Source organism: Grampus griseus (assembly GCF_964374135.1).
Source record: "Grampus griseus genome assembly, chromosome: 19".
Taxonomy (NCBI): domain Eukaryota; kingdom Metazoa; phylum Chordata; class Mammalia; order Artiodactyla; family Delphinidae; genus Grampus; species Grampus griseus.
Window position 1 is genome coordinate 40183747 of NC_139013.1, and position 20544 is coordinate 40204290.

Consider the following 20544-nt stretch of genomic DNA (forward strand, 5'->3'; position numbering starts at 1 on the left):
ATTACCCCAAAACAGTGGCTTAAAGCAACAATCAACAAAAATATTTATTTGCTCACAAATCAGTAAGTTGAGTAAGCTCATCTCTATTCCACATGGCATCAGTTAGGACTGGAGGATTCACTTTCAAGATGATTCATGGGAATTCCCTTGCCGTTGAGTGGTTAGGACTCCTGCTTCCACTGCCAGGGACCTGGGTTCAGTCCCTGGTCCAGGAACTAAGATCTCACAAGCCGCGGGGCGTGACCAAAAAAAAAAAAAAAAAAAAAAGATGATTCATTTACATTACCAGCAAATTGTTATTGGCTAAGGGCTCAGTGGGGCTGTGGACCAGGGGCTGTGTCCTCTGCATGTGGACCTCTCCCTGGGCTGCTTGGCTTCCTCATAGTATAGTGGCTACAGTCCATGAGTAAGCATCCCAAGAAGCAGGACAGTTCTCTGGGCCTACGCCTGGAAATGGGCACAGCATCACTTCTGCCATATTTCACTGGTCAAGCAGTTACAAAGCCCAGATTCAAGGGGTGGGCAGACATGGAACCCATCTTTGGATGGGAGAAGCACATGGGACCATATATTAAAATTACCACAATAATTGAAACAACACAATAGGTGATCTAATACCATAAAGTTATAATCGAGAATGAATCAATAAATTGGAAAGACCAAGTTAAGGAATTCTCCCAAAAGAAGAAATAAAAAACAAAGAAAGAGAAAACAGAAAAGAGATATGGGAGGATAGAAAAACAAGTTCTAATATCTGCACAATAGGAATTCCAGAAAAAGAGTAAAATAAAAATGGAGAAAAAGTACAACATGAATGAACCTTGACAACATTATGCTAACTGTAGGAAGCCAGATACAAAGGTCACCTATTATATGATTCCATTTGTAAGAAATATCCAGGATAGGGAAATCCATAGAGACAGAAAGCAGATTGGTGGTTAGGGGGAAAGAGAAGGATGGGGAGCAACTGCTTAATGGGTAGAGGGTCTCCTTTTAGGGTGACTGAAATATTTTGGAACTAGATAGAAGTGGCGGTTGTTCAACATTGTGAATGTACTAAATGCCACTGAATTATTCACTTTAAAATGGTTAATTTTATGGTATGTGAATTTCACTTCAGTAAAAATAAATTGCTAGAACTATAGGGAGAAACTGATACACACACCATCACAGTGGAAGATTTCACCACAACTGTCATGCTTACAAATAGGTCAAAAAAATCACAAAAAAAAACCAAGCAAGATATAAAAGATTTTAATAACATAATTAATGACGGTGACCTAATGGACATGTATATAGTTCTACATACAACAGTTGGAAAATTCCTTCTTTTGGTCAAGTATACTTGGAACATTTATAAAAATCGATTATTGGTTGTGAGGAATACCTCAACAGAACTTCTGCTTCCAATGACGACTGTGTAACAGCGGCCAAATATTCACACACCATAATAATATACAGTATATAGTTCACAAAATGAACACACCAGGTAACCAGCACCCAGATCAAGAAAGAGCACTTTACCAACAATCCTGAGGCCCTTCCTCATGCCCCCTTCCAGTCATTACCTCCCCTGAGGATACCCTTAAACAGACTTTTAACATCATAGATCAGTTTTGCTTGTTTTTGTACTTTATAGAAATGGAATAATATGATAGGTATTATTTTATATCTTGCTTCTTTCACTCAAGATTATTTTGTAAGATTCTCACAAGTTGTGGCGTGTGACTGTAATTTGTTCTTTTTCATTGCTCTGTACTCTTCCATGGAGTTAACATAGCACCATTGATTTCTCTATTGTTAGGTTATTTTCAATTTGAAATTATTAAAAATAGCTCTTCTATAAATATATTTGTTCATGTCTTTCAGTGCACATGTGTGCAGGCATTTCTGTTGGGTCTTTATTTTTAATTTAATTAATTAATTAATTTACTTATTTATTTATGCAGGCTATGCCAGATTATCGTTGCAGCATGCAGGCTCTTAGCTGTGGCATGCGAACTCAGTTGTGGCATGCATGTAGGATCCAGTTCCCCAACCAGGGATTGAACCTGGGCCCCCTGCATTGGGAGCGCAGAGTCTTACCCACTGAATCACCAGGGAAGTTCCTCTGCTGGGTCTTTAGGGAAAAAAAAATTTAAATCCTTGGGTATATGTGTATTTAACTTTAGTAAATAAAGTCAAACTCTTTTTCAATGCAGTTTTTATCAGTTTACACTGCCACCAGCAGGGTATGAGAGAATACCTGCTGCTCCACACCCTTACAAACGCTTGGTATTGTTCATCTGTTGAATTTTAGTTATCCTTTTTTGTGAGTTTTATTTTGCATGTCCTTAGGGACTAGTAAGGTTGACTACCTTTTCATTTTCTTTTTTTAGTATTTATTTATTTATTTGTCCACGCTGGGTCTCCTTTTTAACAACTTTTTTTCAATTTTATTTTATTTATTTTTATACGTAGGTTACTTGTTATCTATGTTATACATATTAGTGTATATATGTCAATCCCAATCTCCCAATTCATCCCACCACCACCATCCCCCCTGCCACTTTTCCCCCTTGGTGTCCATACGTTTGTTCTCTACATCTGTGTCTCTATTTCTGCCCTGCACACCGGATCATCTGTACCATTTTTCTAGCTTCCACATATATGTGTTAATATGTGATATTTGTTTTTCTCTTTCTGACTTACTTCACTCTGTATGACAGTCTCTAGATCCATCCATGACTCTACAAATGACCCAATTTCGTTCCTTTTTATGGCTGAGTAATATTCCATTGTATCTATGTACCACATCTTCTTTATCCATTCATCTGTTGATGGGCATTTAGGTTGCTTCCATGACCTGGCTATTGTAAATAGTGTTGTAATGAACATTGGGGTGCATGTGTCTTTTTTTTTTTTTCCTTTAACATCTTTATTGGAGTATAATTGCTTTACAATGGTGTGTTAGTTTCTGCTGTATAACAAAGTGAATCAGCTATATGTATACATATATCCCCATATCTCCTCCCTCTTGTGTCTCCCTCCCACCCTCCCTATCCCACCCCTCTAGGTGGTCACAAAGCACCGAGCTAATATCTCTGTGCTATGCAACTGCTTCCCACTAGCTAGCTATTTTACATTTGGTATTGTATATATGTCAATGCTACTCTCTTACTTCGTCCCAGCTTACCCTTCCCCCTCCCCGTGTCCTCAAGTCCATTCTCTATGTCTGCGTCTTTATTCCTGTCCTGCCCCTAGGTTCATCAGAACCATTTTTTTAGATTCCATATATATGTGTTAGCATATGGTATTTGTTTTTCTCTTGCTGACTTACTTCACTCTGTATGACAGACTCTAGGTCCATCCACCTCATTACAAATAACTCAATTTTGTTCCTTTTTATGGCTGAGTAATATTCCATTGTATATATGCGCCACATCTTTAGCCATTCATCTGTCGATGGACACTTAGGTTGCTTCTATGTCCTGGCTATGGTAAATAGTGTTGCAATGAACACTGGGGTGAATGTGTCTTTTTGAATTATGGTTTTCTCAGGGTATATGCCCAGTAGTGGGATTGCTGGGTCATATGGTAGTTCTAGTTTTAGTTTTTTAAGGAACCTCCATACTGTTCTCCATAGTGGCTGTATCAATTTACATTCCCACCAACAGTGCAAGACGGTTCCCTTTTCTCCACACCCTCTCCAGCATTTGTTGTTTGTAGATTTTCTGATGATGCCCATTCTGACTGGTGTGAGGTGATACCTCATTGTAGTTTTGATTTGCATTTCTCTAATAATTAGTGATGTTCAGCAGCTTTTCATGTGCTTCTTGGCCATCTGTATGTCTTGGAGAAATGTCTATTTAGGTCTTCTGCCCATTTTTTGATTGGCGTGTTTGTTTCTTTAATATTGAGCTGCATGAGCTGTTTATATATTTTAGAGATTAATCCTTTGTCCATTGATTCGTTTGCAAATATTTTCTCCCATTCTGAGGGTTGTCTTTTCATCTTGTTTATAGTTTCCTTTGCTGTGCAAAAGCTTTGAAGTTTCATTAGGTCCCATTTGTTTATTTTTGTTTTTGTTTCCATTGCTCAAGGAAGTGGTTCAAAAAAGATCTTGCTGTGATTTATGTCAAAGAGTGTTTTTCCTGTGTTTTCCTCTAAGAGTTTTATAGTGCCCGGTCTCACATTTAGGTCTTTAATCCATTTTGAGTTTATTTTTGTGTATGGTGTTAGTGTTCATAATTTCATTCTTTTACATGTAGCTGTCCAGTTTTCCCAGCATCACTTATTGAAGAGCGTGCTGGGTCTTAGTTGCGGCACTCACGATCTTCATTGCTGGTGCAGGATCTTCGTTGCGGCACGTGTAATCTTTTAAGCTGTGGCAAGTGAACTCTTAGTTGCAGCATGTGCGATCTAGTTCCCTGACCAGGAATCAAAGCCAGGCCCCCTGCATTGGGAGCGCTGAGTCTTAGCCACTGGACCACCAGGGAAGTCCCTTTCTAAGAGTTTTGTACTTTTATCTTTTGCATTTGGATCAATAACATATTCAAATAATTTTATTTTGTATGTTTTATTCTATATGGTGTGAACTAGGGGTCAATATTCTTTTCTTTTTTCACAAATGGATATCCAGTTTTTCCAGTTTGTCCTTATGGGTTCATTCAGCTTCTCCTCCACCTCACATCCAGCTCTCCTTTTTAACTCTGGCCCAGCTTACCTGTACAGATTTAATACCCAACACCAGATCAAGCAGCCTTTTCCATTGTCTCCTATATGTGCATAAAGTCTAATCCCTATAATAAATCTCTTATTTTATATCATTCACTGTGGATCTACTTATCTGATCAAATATTTACTGATATGATGCTCTTAAAGTGGGAAAACTCACTCTATTTGATGTCAAGACTTGTTTTAAAGTTGCCGAGATGGGACTTCCCTGGTGGCTCAGTGGTTAAGAATCTGCCTACCAATGCAGGGGACACTGAGCTCCGGTCCGGGAAGATCCCACATGCTGCGGAGCAGCTAAGCCCGTGCGCTACAACTACTGAGCCTGCGCTCTACAGCCCGCGAGCCACAACTACTGAGTCCGTGTGCCACAACTACTGAAGCCCACGCGCCTAGAGCCCATGCTCTGCAACAAGAGAAGCCACCGCAATGAGAAGCCTGCGCACCGCAACGAAGAGTAGCCCCCGCTCGCCGCAACTAGAGAAAGCCTGCACACAGCAACGAAGACCCAACGCAGCCAAAAATAAATTAATTAGAAAAAATAAAGTTGCCATGATTAAAACTTTATAGTATTGATAATACAATAAACAAATAGCCCAAATAAATGGAACAGAATTCAAAGACAGACCCACATATATACGGACACAATTTATGTCATACGTGGCACTGTATGTAATTTCGAGTTCCCATGGAAGGAACTTCGATCTGGCTCTGGCCCACCCTTGTGGATTGGGAGAGGAAAGTGGTCCGAGATGGAAGGCCTGTAGTAGGCTGAGCAGATGGCACTACGTTCCTTTATTTTTTTCTTTCCAAGACCTGATTTCTCCACCTCCATTGAAAAATCAGTTTAAGAAAAAAAAGAGGACCCTACCTGAAAAATCTAAAAGCTTTTCACGCTTCCTCTCTTGATACTTCCAAACAAGTTAGTTTATGCTACAAAAGGTATCACCCTTTAAAAACAAACAAACAAAAACAAAAAAAATTTTTAAACCTTTCAGAGAGAGATTGGGAACTACCACTGTCACACTCCATGATGGGATCAACTCTGCTCTTGATTCCTTAGTGCTCTTCTGTGGGCTCAGGCTTTTAGAATAATAAGGTAAGATGCCTCTGCCTTTCCTGAGAAAGACAAAGCTGGAGGCTAATGGGAACCACCCATCTTGAGCAGCTGGGGCTAGAACATAAGACGGCTCACCAACCAAGAGCCCACCAGACCCAACCCCCCTGCCTGTGAAGAAGGAAGGACGTTCACACCTGGCTCTGTACCCAAAATATTTATTCTCAGCATACCTATGTTTGTGCCTGGACCACTAGGAGGGGAACTTTGTGAGACTTTGACACAGTGACCTCTGGAGGACTGGCCAGGTCACTAGAGCCATAGGATGAGGATTGAGAAGGTGGCAGCAGCCATGAGCCCCAGGACGAGGTGTGGGGAGGCTTTTGAGGGCCTCTGGAGGGCCTGATTGGTTGGCCACTTGTTTCCCACCCGGTGTGTGGCCAGGTGTTCATTCTGAGGCTGAGTCAGGTGGGAGTGGCACGACCTGCCCACCTGCCTGTTTGGAAATTCATCCTCCGCAGGGTTCTGGCCACTGTTTTCCTCTCTCACCTGGGGATGAAAGTCAGCAGTCAGTGGCTTCCCCAGCACCACCCCCCCATGCCCGCCACCTGCTGAAACACTGAACCATCTTTTTGCCCAGCCCAGCATACCTGTTCCACGTGTCTGAAGACCCGCAGCAGGTTTCCACGAAGGACACCCTGCAGCTCTTCCTCCCTCCAGCCACGCCTCAGCAACTCCTCTATCAGTACCGGGTATGTGGACACGTCCTCCAGCCCCTGTGGGAACCTGTGTGGCCACCAGCTGGCTAACTGTGGACCCGATCCTGGCCTAGGGCCCACTGTCACACCAGCCCCAGCTACATGCGGGAAATGAAGGTCCGTGTTCTTCAGGATACTGAATGGAACTTTGGAAGCTCCTTGAAGACTGGGCTTCTGCAGCATTTACCTGCCGAGCAGATGCTCAGTCCACAGCACATCTACTGGGCTGGGAGTGGAGCATGTGCTGGGCAGATGGGGTCTCCTGTGAGGGGGTGGGTACTTAACAACTGTGATGGCTTGGAGTGGGAATGGGTCCACTGGGCCACAGGAAGGACAGGGCAAGTCCAGGAAACAGGTCCTGGGAGTGGGAAGATGTCAGGTGGGCTGGAAGACCAGAGTCTGTGGTGGAAGCCTGAAGGATGGGAGGACCATGGGATAAGGAACTGAGACTAAAGGACTCCCCACTGAACCCCGACCCAAGACAAACCCCAGGGGAAACACTCACCGGCCAGACCCATCATAGTTTCCGCTAATCCCGATGAACTCAGATCCAGTGACGGCTCTGATGTGGTCAAAGTGATCTAGGGGGTGAGGGTTGTGGTGGGCAGCATGAGGCTAGAGTTAGATCCTGGGACCAGCCCTGGTCTGGGGGAACTCAGCGTGGCCAATTCCCCTGCCCACAGCACTCCAGGACATAACAGCTGACTCCACAGAGCTCCCAGCCCATTGTGAGTTCTGAAGTGGTTATAGGCTAGACACTGGACCCAGAGTGAACCTCAGGGCCACCAACCCCTTTGGATCTTTTCCTGCCCAGGAGCCACCATGCCTCTGGGTTCCTTGAGAGCCTGGTTGCGGGGCTCTGCCTGTCCTTTCCAGAGATGTGGGAGCAAACGTGAGACTCAGAGGCAGAGGCAATTGCCTCCCCAAAACCCAACAGCACTGGTTGTATCCCTAGATCTGGGTTCAGGGCAGTGAAGAGCTGTGTCTGCTCCCCTGAGCTGTTGGGAGGCCTGCCCAGGGCCCAGCAGGTACGCCAGACGCCTAGAGCTGTCCTGAGGGCCCTAGCGGCCACAGGCCAAGCTACAACTGCACAAGGAGTCGAAGCGGGGCTCACCTGCCACAGTGGACACGTTAGCAAACAGGTTACACGGCAGCACCCCCGTGGACAGCGACACCATCACAATGCCACCATTTTTCTTCTACATGGATAAACAAGTGGACACTCAGCTTGGCACTTCCGGCTTGATGGTCTGCCACCTATGCCCTGGGGGCCCTGATAGGGTAAGTGCTCACTCCTTGCCTGAGGGGTTGGGTAAGGCTTCACTTCTCTTGGCCCCTGGGTGGAACAGATTTGGCCTTGAGTTTCAGAGATTGGGGAGGGTTAACCAGCCTTGGGTCCAAGGGTGAGTGAGGCCTGGGCTGGTAGCTTTGTTCAGGGTCAAGGGTCTTTGGATAGGGACTTCCCTAGTGGCGCAGTGGTTAAGACTCCTCACTCCCAATGCAGGGGGCCCAGGTTCGATCCCTGGTCAGGGAACTAGATCCCACATGCATGCTGCAACTAAGAGTTCTCATGCTGCAACTAAGGAACCCGCCTGCCTCAACAAAGACCCAGAGCAACCAAATAAGTGAATAAATAAATAAATATTTTTTAAAAAAAGGATCTTTGGATGAAGCATGCCTAGTCCCAGGTTTGAGGGCTGGGGTGGCTGCTCACCAGAAGTTGCAGGATGTCATCGGGAACATTCAGCATATTGTTGCACACAGCCTTGGCAGCTGAGTGGGAGAAGATTACAGGGGCCCTTGACACCTTCAGGGCTTGCCGCGCCAATGTGTCTGACCCGTAGGACAAGTCCACCATCATGCCCAGGCGGTTCATTTCCCCTATCACCTTCTGCAGGGACAGGTGGGTTTTTTTTTTTTTGCAGGGGGGTGGGTCGGGAGGGACGCACGTGTATGCACATATCTGTAGGGAACGTGTGGGGTAGGATATGGAAAAGGCGTCCTTACCTCTCCAAAGCTTGTCAACCCACTGATGTTGGTGTAGAAGTGTTGAAACTTGGTGGAACTCTCTGCCCTGAAGGACAGCCAGAGGAAGGCAATCTAGCAGGCCCTACCTTGGCCAACAGAGCCTGGACTTCCAGGCTCTCTGTCCATCCATCCCACCTCAGAACAGGGTGAGGATCTGGACCAGCTGCTTTCTGGGAGTGTGAGGGACCTGCTGAGACCCCACAGCCTCCCTCTGTGGACCACTCTGTCCTCACCTCTCTGGCAGTTTCCCCATCGTGTGTCTACCGTTCCACCCTGGCCAGGCACTGCTCACCAGGGCGTGTTGCAGGTGAAGGTGAGTGTCAGGTAGCGTACTCCCAGCAGATAGAAACTGCGCAGCACAGAGAGGCTGCTGTCTAGTGAGTGACCACCCTCCACACCAATAAGGCAAGCCAGCTTTTGAGTGCTGTTCAGTCCTAGAAGAGGGCAGAGAATCAAGCGGTCAGAGCCCAGGGCCAGAACCACCAGAGTGAGGCCCTGACTATCCTCCCATTCCCCAGCCCACCTCTGGCTGAGGTCACAAGCTCCAGTTCAGAGTAGGAGGCACACACGCGACGAATGAGGTCAATCTGCTCCAGCGTGAGGCGCACAGCATCCTGGTCCTGGGTGTGGCATGGTGCGTAGGCTGACCAGAACTGGGGGTTGGCCCAGGGGTCCAGAATGAGATCAGGGTGGACTCCAAGTGCCCTTGGCCTGCTACTCCTCCTCGGCCCCCAAGGTACTCATCTGGGTCAGTGGCCCTGAGTGCGGCACTGCATGACCCCGTGGTACCTTGAGGACTATTCAGCTTGCTGCCAGCAGCCAAACCGGCAGCACCCGTCCTCACCCGCCGTTTGTCCGTGTGCTATGTGAATGCCCCAAAGGCAATCCACCATATCCTTTGTGGTTTCAGAGCCCCCACGCTCGCCAGGGATTTTCTGATCACTTTCTTTGAGTTTCCATAGAACCTGGGCACCCATGCCTCTGGCCTGCTTTGACCTCCAACACCCCTGCACTCTCCAGCAGCCCCATGATGGCAGACTGCGTGTCCTCTGATAGTCAGAGGCCTGTCTACCCAGGTTCCTGTAGCCCCCACGTTCCCCAGCAGCCGTTAAGTGTGTCCCTCTGGTACCTGGGCACCCACGAGGCCATCCCTGAGCTTGTCCAGGCTGGTTTGGCCAAGGCTGAAATTGCGCAGGTTGCCCTCCTGTAGCTCGTTCCGGAAATGCTGTTTCAGGAACAGGGGCAGGTGGTTCTTGCTGGGGGGGGTCAAGACAAAGTAAGAGTAGGGGGCGTGGCCTCCAGGTCCTGGGCCTGTTCTGTCCCAGCCCACCTCCTCCCTCACACAGACAGTAGTCCTGAGGAGGAGTTCTTAGGTAGGGCGTTCCACTGGCAACGGGGTAATGGGGACGAAGGCGCCAGGGGTGATGGAGGAGAAAGGGGTGGTGTGAGGGAGCCTCCTACTAGCCCTTCCTCTCCCGCCCAGGGGCGGGTTCAGCCCCCACCAGCTGGCACGCAGCACCGACGCACCCATCCACGAGCCGGAAGTCCCGCATCAGGGCCCGCGCGTGCTCATGCAGACTCGAGGCTCTCGGGAAGCCCGGCGCTGTTGGGGCGCTGGAGGTGTCCGGCCTGGTCGAGGCGCTGGGGGTTCCCTGCGTGGTCTGAGCGCGGGTTACCGGCCACAGCAGCAGCCACAGCAGGAGCAGCAGACGCAGAAGAGGCCGCCGGGTGAGTGCGCGGGGAGCCTCGAGGCCTACGGGCAGCATGCTGCACAGGGCCGAGCAGGCGGGCAGAGGCGGGTCTCGAGAGCCTGAGAGGGGCGAGCGAGAGTCAGAGGGCGACGTTGGGGTCCCAACCGTCGATGTAGGTGACCCAGCGGCGCGGCCTCGTGTGACGCGCGGCTGGAGTCAGGACGCTCGACAGACGGGCGGGGACCCACAATGCCGCCTCACAGCGTGGTCGCCAGGGGGCGATAGGATCTTCCGCCCCGACCAGAACGGCGCACTAATGGGCCAGGCTGGCTTCTGTTGCGAGCGCCCGCTAGCGATGCATCGCGGGCTCCCTCCGACCCTGCTCCCGGACGTCCAGCCACCCCTCCCGAGCTGTGTGTACCTACTGACTCGGGGAGGAGGCCCGTGGGGGAACTGGGAGGGGTCCAGGAATCTTCCTAATTTCACCTCTAGCCAGGCAGGTCGCAGGTCCATGTGGGGTTTTATTTGCAGGGATATTCCCGCCCTCCAACGGGTTAAATATTCCATGAAATTCTAGGAAGAATTAGAATTCAGAAGAGTGAATTCGATCTGTATGTTTTGACGGACAGAAAAGTGATTCCCTATATATTTTTAATAAAAGTGAAATATAAGAATAATACTTATGGGAGACCATTTTGTTTTAGTATCTCGTGTTAAAATTTACTTCTGTGCATGTGTTGTTACACACACACACACACACACACACACACACACACACACAAAACACCCTAGAGGAATATACATACTAAACATTAGTTAATGGTCGCCATCTTGGGAAGGAGGTTACCTACTCCCTGGTCAATTTATGTCTCTTTTTTTTTTTTTTTTGCGGTACGCGGGCCTCTCACCGCTGCGGCCTCTCCCTTTGCAGAGCACAGGCTCCGGACGCGCAGGCTCAGCGGCCAAGGCTCACGGGCCCAGCCGCTCCGCGGCATGTGGGATCTTCCCGGACCGGGGCACGAACCCGTGTCCCCTGCACTGGCAGGCAGACTCTCAACCACTGCGCCACCAGGGAGGCCTCTGTCTCATTTTTTTTTGTATATGGTCATCCTGGCTGAGGGAAGTCGGAGGCAGTGCTGGTGAAGGCTGGCCATGGTGGTAAGAGGTTCATGAAGGCACCAGAACAGTAGCTGAGCCTTGAAAGGATGGGGCTTGGATACTGCAGGGGAGTGGAGAGGGCATCTGGATTGGCCAGTAGCCTAGGCAAAGGTCTGGTTTGAGCAGGATGAGTGTGCTGTGGGGGAAGAGCTGGAAGAGTCTCCAAGGCACAGAGTAGGGGGACAGGGTCCAGTTAGGGCCCTTGGTGCTAAGAGCATGAGAGGCTTAGTCTCCTAAGGATAGACAGAACTCCTCCTTCAGGACAAGGTGGTTTCCCGGCTGGCCAGTGGCCTGGACAGTATAATTCGTTGTTTTCTGCAGAAAAAGCTATGGTTTAGGGGGAACTGATCTCAAAACTGCAGTTGGGTGGCATCTGAGCCTCCTGGGCCTGCATCAGGTCCTGCCAGGCTGAGAGGGGTCAACAACACAGGCTGAAATCTAGTCTGAGTTGTCCCCCCACTTTTGCATTTGTGTGTGTCTCCTCTCTCTTGGACTCCCTGACAAGCTGGCCTCCCCTCTCAGCGCCAGAGGGACCTTGGCCTCTGGTGACCACTGCCTCCTGTCTATCACTGCCCCCTGCCTCTTTCTCATGCCTCAGGGGTAAGGACAAAGTCTGACCTGGTTGCCTCCAGCTTGCCTTCCTCAGCTCAGGAAGGACAAAGGGGGGTGGAGGTGTTTATATTCTGGTGACTCATACATCTGAGCTGACCTGCCACGGAGGTCTTCATTTAAGTGACATTAAACAACCTAATGCATGATGACTTTGCTGATAGTTTCTCAAAAGTGCAGAAGCTTTTCGTATACATTTGTTTCCTATATTAGTCTTAGGTAAAAGGAAAGGGCATAATGTTTACAGTTAATTTTAAAATGTTATCAAATTAATGCATACGCAGTTTCAAATGTCTGGTTGACTAAGTAAATAAATCAAAGTTACAGTCCTCCTGACAATCATTAGAAAAGTTGGGAAAAATATGAAAAGGATCTTCTTGAAGGCATCAGGGAGTTAACAAGATACTGAAAAATTACTTGTGAAGGATCCAGGGAGGGTGGAAACTCAGAGGTGGGCCAGGTCTTTGGGCTGTTTCTTCCACTAGGGACTTTGTGGGGCTAAGGAAATAGAGATTAGTATCCAGGGTCCCCCAAAAGTAAGGAAGAACCCTGAGGAGTTAGAACACAAGACAGCACACCCTAGGGGAAAGAGTGAATCAGGCCTCAGCAATCCTGGGTATCAAACAATTGTCTCTCAACTGCAGATCCAGCCTTATGTTATTCTCTGCTCTGTGAGGCTGGGGCTTGAACTCTTGAAACCATATTTCCTAGCCACCCAGCTGGCTTCCTATTACATTCTGCCAGTAGGAGTTACCAGAGAAAGGGAGATGGAAAGACAGGAGAGGAAAACAGGAATGTCTCCCTCATTTTTTGTGTTTATGTCAGTGCGGCTCCAAGCAGTGGCAGTTGGCTGCAAGCTCCAACTTCTTCGGGCCATCGTTGAGCAGCCCTGTCATGCCCATTCAGAACACCTGTACCGACTGAGCAGAGCCTTAGATACCCTAGAGGTCTGAGCGCCAGCAACACAGGGCCCTTCTATAAGCTTCTATCTTCTAGTAACCTCCACCTCTTCCCATTTCCCCCTAATTGGACTCTGAGCTGGATCAGCTCAGCTTGGAAGGCTCTGAAATGGGATTAAGGTGATCTCGGAGTGCGGCTCAATCCATCCAAAAGAAGTCAAGCAAGGAGAGAACAGGTGAAACAAATAGAAAGCACTATTAGAACTTTCTGAGTAACAGTTCAGAGACCAACCAACTTGGACCCTGAGGCAAGAGGAAAAATGTGTACTTCTATACACATTATAAATGTATTTTTTAATGGTTAGTTTTTCCAGGATATTAAAATAGTTGAAAAAAATGGAAGAACTTAAAAGTAGGTGTATTAAAACGCACAACACTATTTTATGTTTCTATATTTTACTTACACTCAAACCAGAATTATAATTTTATTTCCCTGGCTTTAATGGAAGCAAACTCATGAATAATATTTTCAAAACCTGCTTCTTCGCTTAGTTCATTTTCTATTGATAGATTGAATGTTTGACAATTTCTCTTGACCAAGTGACATTCTTCAGTAATTTTTTTTTTTTTTGCCTTACGCGGGCTTCTCACTGTTGTGGCCTCTCCCGTTGCGGAGCACAGGCTCCGGACACGCAGGCTCAGCGGCCGTGGCTCAGGGGCCCAACCTCTCCGCGGCACATGGGATCCTCCCGGACCAGGGCACGAACCCGTGTCCCCTGCATCGGCAGGCGGACTCTCAACCACTGCGCCACCAGGGAAGCCCTATGACAGCTTTTAAGATAATCTTTGGGGGAATTCCCTGGTGGTCCAGTGGTTAGGACTCCGCATTCTCCTTACCGAAGGCAAGGGTTCAGTTGCTGGTCGGGAAACTAAAATCCCACAAACCGCACCGCATGGCAAAAAAAAAAACCGCAAAACCAAAAAACAACCTTTGGTCTTTGGCTCCTTGAAGTTTGATTTTTTTTTCTGTTAAGTTTGATTTTGAAATGCATTTGGTGGTATTATGAATAGTGCTGCTATAAATATTATTTCATATACCTTTTTAGGGAACTGGGGAACATATGTATGCATTCCTCTTGGATATATAGCTGGGATGAAATTGCTCAGCCAATGGGATATGTGTAGATTGTTAGCATTAACTATTATCTTTTATTAGTCATTATCTTTTTATCATGTTATTTATTATTATTACCTCTCATTATGCTTTAAATGAACTTATTTATTTTATTTTATTTATTTATTTTTGACTGCGTTGGGTCTTCATTGCTGCGCGTGGGCTTTCTCTAGCTGCGGCGAGCAGGGGCCACTCCCGCAGCAGTGCGCAGGCTTCTCAGTGCGGCGGCCTCTCCCGTTGCAGAGCACGGGCTCTAGGTACGCGGGGCTCAGTAGTTGTGGCATGATGGCTCTAGAGTGCAGGCTCAGTAGTTGTGGCATGCTGGCTCTAGAGTTCAGGCTCAGTAGTTGTGGCGCACGGGCTTAGTTGCTCCGCGGCATGTTGGATCTTCCCGGACCAGGGCTCGAACCTGTGGCCCCTGCATTGGCAGGTGGATTCTTAACCACTGTGCCCCCAGGGAAGCCCTACCTCTCATTATTAACTCAGTGTATTAACTCAATTTTGGCTATAATTAGTGCAGTTGCTATTATCATTAATGAACTGGGGGAAGATGGGGTGGTTGTCTAAGTAGCCTGAACCGATTAGAGAGGAAGTCCCTGAGGAACAGGGGAGGAGGTGTGCCCACATCCAGAGCAGTCTAGCCATTGGAGGTCCATGGCCCATTAAGTAGCCTGAGATTCTGGGCTCTGTCCAAATAGGTACAAAGATCATTTGTGATCTAGGCATGTTCTCTTCTTGGGCATCTGAACCACCATTCCCTGAAAGATCCCCAGGTGGTACTCAGTGGGTCAGGATCTGGATTGAGGTGAGCTACACAGAGGGAACCGAGCCACCCACTGTCTTCTTCCAGTGCTGAGCCAAGCCACCTGTGTTTCCTCAGGCCACTGCCAACAGGTCTTCCTTGAGTATCCGGTGTCTAAACTGCAGGGTCCCCCACCAAACCCCAGTATTGGGAGCCTGCACCACAGACCCCACCATGGAGAAGGACACTCACGCTGATTCCATTTCTAAAGCATTTATTTTCACGAAATGTTTGTGCTCGCATGCAAGGAAACTTTGTAGGGTATCTGTGGCTGCCAAAGTGACATCTGGCAGGATTAACTGGATCACCAGAGCCAAATAATGAGGACTGGGAAGGCAGCAATAACTGTGGGGCCTGGGCCCATGTGGGGGCAAGATTTTGAGAATGACCACTTAGGTGACAAAATGGGACTCCCATGAACCGCAGCTCTGGTTAGTTTCTGGTCTGGAGCCAGATCCTCTCTCTGATGCAGACGTGGGAGGACGGAGCGGCAAGAGCTGCCCAGCTGCTCATCTGGGAACTCATCCTCCAAGGGACTCTGTCCCTCGTTCTCCTCCTGTACCTGGAGGCGGCAGTCAGCGGGCAGCAGCTCTCACAGCACCCCCGCACACACCTGCTCAGACCACCTGCTCAGAGCTACTCTTTTGCCCAGCCCAGCATACCTGTTCCACCTGTCTGAAGACCCGCCGCACGTTTCCTCGAAGCACACCCCAGAGCTCTTCCTCACTCCAGGCATGCCCCAGCAACTCCTCTATCAGTACCGGGTATATGGACACGTCCTCCAGCCCCTGTGGGAACCTGTGTGGCCACCAGCCAGCCAGCTGTTGGGCCGCAGACCTGTTCCCTAGTCCTGAGTCAGAACCGAAGCCCTATGTGTCCAGGGTCCACTGAACCGCAGCCCTGGTCAGATGTGGAAAATGGAGACTTGGAGAGAGTAAATGATTCACTCCTGCTCTTCATCCTTCAGAGGAAAGCCCCCAAAAGCACCCTAGGTTGCTGTCCCCCGCCTCTAACCTTCCTGTCCAAGCTGGGGTCCTTCTCTCAGAGGGCCACCTTCAGCCCGAGGCCTCCCGGGAGCACACGTCATCCCCATCTGCCTGCAGCCGGCCCCGCCCACCCCGAGGGCTGCGTGTGAGTGTCTCTGTGGCCACAGGTGCTCTAGGCTCCCGGTTTTCCGGTACTGGGCCATGGTGGCTGGTGTGGGGGAAGAGATAGTTTCTGGAAATGGGGGGGGGGAACCTTGTGAGCTCTGGATTCAGGAAGGGGCCCTCTGCCCCCGACCTTCTCTCTCCACCTACTCGACTCCCCAGACTGCATGACCATTCTCTGGGGACTTCAACCAGCACCTGGGAACTATCAGGAACCTCCCCCACTTCTGTCAGCCAGCCTCAGGAAAGAGCGCCCTCAGGAGTTGCTACACCTCCCCAGGGCCTGAATAGAGGGACTTTGGGATGTGAACTGAACAACCTTCTGGGGAGAGTCAGCGACCCTTTTACTCAACAGAGCAGGAACCCAGTCAGCAGGCTATTTGAGTGGAAGGAAATGAAGTCATTTCCATGGCAGCAGAGCCCCCACCACAGCAACCTTCCTCCCAGAGCTGTTGGCAGACCTTCTGGCCAGGTTCCCTCCTACCTCAGTGTGGAAGGCCCGGCCTCGTGGAGAAGTATAGGTTCTGAGGAAAGACCTGGCACCTGGGTTCTGCTGCTACACTTGCCTTATCTCGTGGCCCTTGTGGCTGTAGCTTCCCCAGAAACCTCAAGGGCTAAGTGCCTGTGCTTGCTCAGAGGCCGCACGCCATTCCCCATTTCCAGCCTCAGGCCCTCCCCCAGCTGCCTCCTCTAGGGACCCCCTCCCCCCAGCGCGCGCGCACACACACACACACACACACACACACACACACACACACACACACACACACACACACACACACACACACACACACACACACACACACACTGGGGATGTGCCTTCTCACAGAAGCTCAACCACTGAGATGCTTTAGGGACTGTGCCCAAACTCCTTCATCCCCAGCCTCTCAAGTTTTTGCTCTGATCCCTGGCACGCCCTGGAGCTGTTCCACCTTTGGAACCTTTCCTGGGTGGCAGGAGTGCCTAGCACAGGGGTAGTGACCTAAGTCTGAGCACTGGAGACCCTAGAAATCTGTTACACAAAAACATTTTATTGAGCAGTAAGTGACCCCACTGGGGACAGAAAGGGCGCAATAAAGGAGCATGTGAACCTCGGGGCAGGGTGCATGCTGCTTGACTCTCCATCCTGTTCTTGCTTCAGGGAGCAGGTCTTCCTGGGTCTCTCTGTCCTGCCTCCTGAGACCCCAGGCAGGAGGTTCTTTGGGAAGCCACAGATTGCTGCTTTCAGTTTCAAAAAGCCCAGCTCCCCCCTGGTTTGTGGTGGTGGCCGCTGACAATGGCTCAGGGCGGGAACGCATGTGGTAGACTGCTAAGGCTTCTCTGCACCCTGTCTGTGCTCCTGCATCCTCCTTGGCTCGCAGAGTGTAGACTTTTCTTTCTTCAGCTCACAAAGGGGCCCCTGAGGATTGAGCAGAGGAACGTCAGCTTTTCTTCCAGGCCAGCTTCAGCCCTGGGATGTTCAGGGCAGATTCTCATTCAAAACTCAGTTTCTGAGGCTCCTTGCTTACGGCCATTTAGTGTGGAAGGAGGCTCCTGGCTGAGGAAGGCTCAGGCAGAATGACTCAGGTTCTAATCTGTGGCAGTGGGCAGTGGGGGGGCGGGGGGTAGTCACTGCAGGAAGAGGCATTCGCTGCGTTAGGCAGTTAAACCATTGCCCTCTCTTCAGAATGACTCAGCCAGAAAGATTCTGTGGAGTTCACCTCCGGGCACCATGCTACAATCGACGGATTTTGGGTCTGGAGCAACCAAGATCTTTGTCCGACTCTTCCGGAGCGTGCTTTCTCTTGGGAGCACGTCTAGGGACTGGCTTCTCTGCTTCCACCTTTGCTGGCGTGGCCAAAGGAACATCCCCGTAGACCCGGTCGCCACCAACTAGGGAGTATGTCTCCCCGTGCCGGCCAAACTGCGTTTCTCTACACTCTCAGCAGAGGACATGGTAGTGACCAGGTGTAGGAGGAGAAACGGGAGCCACTGCTGCTGCAAAGAAAATCAGAACTGATTAGTCACTTCTGCTGTACACAGTCTCCTTCCAGAATTTCCCTCTCTCATGTCTTTCCCAGTTTCTGGCTGAAGACCTTTAATCTACTTGACATCCAAAACACAGGCTTGGCCCATCACCTCTATGAGTCCCTAGAGAAGGGACACTGGCTGCAAAAACAATTCCTAGAGCCTACGGCTGCAGCAGATGAGGACATCTCTCCACCGTTTCCAGGGGAAACAGTAGAACCCGAAAGTAATTGCAATCGTGATCCTCTCCGTCTCTCCCTTCCACAACAGAGAAAACATTTCTTGCTGTCACTTCTGAGGCTTTAATGGAAATGTCTTTCAAGTTTGGAAAAAAATAATCTAATATAAATTGGTTAAGAACCCCACCCACCTTGGCAACCCCTCTTGGGCCCCATTTATACTTCCTGTTTCAACCACACTGAACTCTAGCCCTCTGATACTTTTATGTAGATTAGAACAAGGCCAAATGCTGAGGCAGAGTGATCAGGAGACTCAGAACCGGGTTCTGGGTACCAAGTCTAGGCTCACATCCACCCAGCCTCCTGGGACACCATCTCCTCGGCCCTCCAGTCCCACTAGCACTTCATCACCCCCCTTGGTTCTTCCGGTCTTCCCATCAATATGGCACCACCGTCTCCCCTAGTTCTCAGCAGCTGAGTAAGGGATGTGTCTGAGGGGACTGATATAGACGCCTACATGACAGCACAGAGGTGCCTGGGTTTGAAGGGGCGGTTCAAGAGTGGCCCTCTTCCTCAAACTGCTCCATTTACCATTTGCCAACAAAAATGCACTTGTCTTTTGCTAAGAGGCCAATCGGGAAAGGGTCTGAATGGAAGCATCCTGTAGCCCAAAGGGGAAGGCTACATTTATAAAGATCAGAACTGTCCTGCACACTTGTCCAGGGATGACCTTTCACTTGTCCTCAGCAGTGAGCACTGTGGGTCCCTGAAGGTGTCCCAGGTCACTGGTATTACTTACATCTGTGAAAGTGCTCAGGTGTATGTGGTGGGCAAGACCCACGGCAACATGTGCCAGCCAGGTGGGGTTGTGTGTACACCATATTGCTTGTAGAGATGCCCGGTCTGGGTGTACCTGCTGCACTGCCCACCCAGGGAACAGAGCACAGGTCAGAGTAAGTATAGACGATGCAGTCAGACATTCTCTCTCAGACAACCAAAGAGATTGGTATCTGGTGGAGAACTGGCAGGGAAGTTTCTCTGAGGGCAGCACTTTTGCATAGTTACCCTGCCATGAAAACTGTGAGAAGTTCTATAAGGTCATCACTACCCAGTAAGGTCATAATAAGGAACCTGTGACTTGGGGGGCAGGCTTCAGGAGGAGGGGCAGTTTTGTGGAGGAGAACAGGGTAGAGGCAGAGGTACTCTGCCTGGCCCCTCACACCTGGGCCTCCCCACCCATGCCCTAGTCTAGTAGACACCCCACGTGGGGTGTGCCGGTGGGCTGGCACAGACCCAGGATCCCCAGGAGGGAAAGAGAGACCCACATTCTGAGATTGGCTTGAGAGGCAAGATTAACGTAAGAGACAGCTAGGTTGTATGGCACTGATCCTAAGAGGCAGAGATTTGTGTGGACTGGGGAATCAGGGAAGGCTCCTTGGCAGTGGGCCTGAAGGACAAGTGAGATTTGGACCCATGGGGAAGAGAGGGAAGACATTCCAGTTTGGAAGAATAAAAGCAAAGACACAGGGCTTCCCTGGTGGCGCAGTGGTTGAGAGTCTGCCTGCCAACGCGGGGGTCACAGGTTCGTGCCCCGGTCCAGGAAGATCCCACGTGCTGCAGAGTGGCTGGGCCCGTGAGCCATGGCCGCTGAGCCTGCGCGTCCGGAGCCTGTGCTCCGCAACGGGAGAGGCCACCACAGTGAGAGGCCCGCGTACTGCAAAAAAAAAAAAAAAAGCAAAGACACACTCTTCTCGACCTTGTCCTGCCCCAAATATAAATTCATAACACCCTCACATTTTTACAACTGAGGACTTAAAAAAACCAAGAGGTTAAGGGGCCTACCCAGTGTTCCACAGGTAGTGGAGAGGTGTTCTGCTCAGTGGTTAGGTTCATGTCGGGGCTCCGGATTTACAGCTGATAGGAATGTGAAGGCAAGCTCATGCCATTTCAAACATTTCCAAGTGATACTGAGAGAGATGTTAAAGGTGCAAAATGAGGGTGCTGAATGACCTCACAAAATGGGAATGGTGGGCCCATTTTAACATGAAATTGAAAACAAATTCATGACAAAAGGACATAATACAAAATGACAACATAATCATTACACTCCCCTCTCCCCTAGAAGTAAAAATCATTAGAATCCTTTCTCTCTCCACCATGAAAGGATGAGATAAAAGCTCAGCAGCAGCCCCCGTGAAAAACATGGTCAACAGTGTGAAGAGGTGTTACTAAGACGATTTGGTCCGACTCAGAGAACGAAAGAGACAACTCCGCCCTTAGCCTGATCAGGCCCACAGGACGGAACCACATTTGGGGCAGCC

General features: G+C 49.5%; 1 protein-coding gene across 1 annotated transcript; it reads right to left on the bottom strand.

Moving 5' to 3' along the window:
* Positions 1-6082: 6082 nt before the first annotated feature.
* DPEP3 (dipeptidase 3) lies at positions 6083-10337 on the bottom strand (the record flags this gene model as incomplete). Its single annotated transcript, XM_082677663.1, has 10 exons — positions 10084-10337; positions 9686-9812; positions 9080-9209; positions 8849-8990; positions 8536-8602; positions 8243-8419; positions 7643-7727; positions 7034-7109; positions 6421-6556; positions 6083-6319 (listed from the first exon to the last, which is right to left on the bottom strand). Exons 1-10 carry the CDS (start codon positions 10320-10322, stop codon positions 6083-6085), a joined length of 1416 nt encoding a protein of 471 aa, XP_082533789.1. The 5' UTR covers positions 10323-10337.
* Between the last annotated feature and the right edge of the window lie 10207 nt (positions 10338-20544).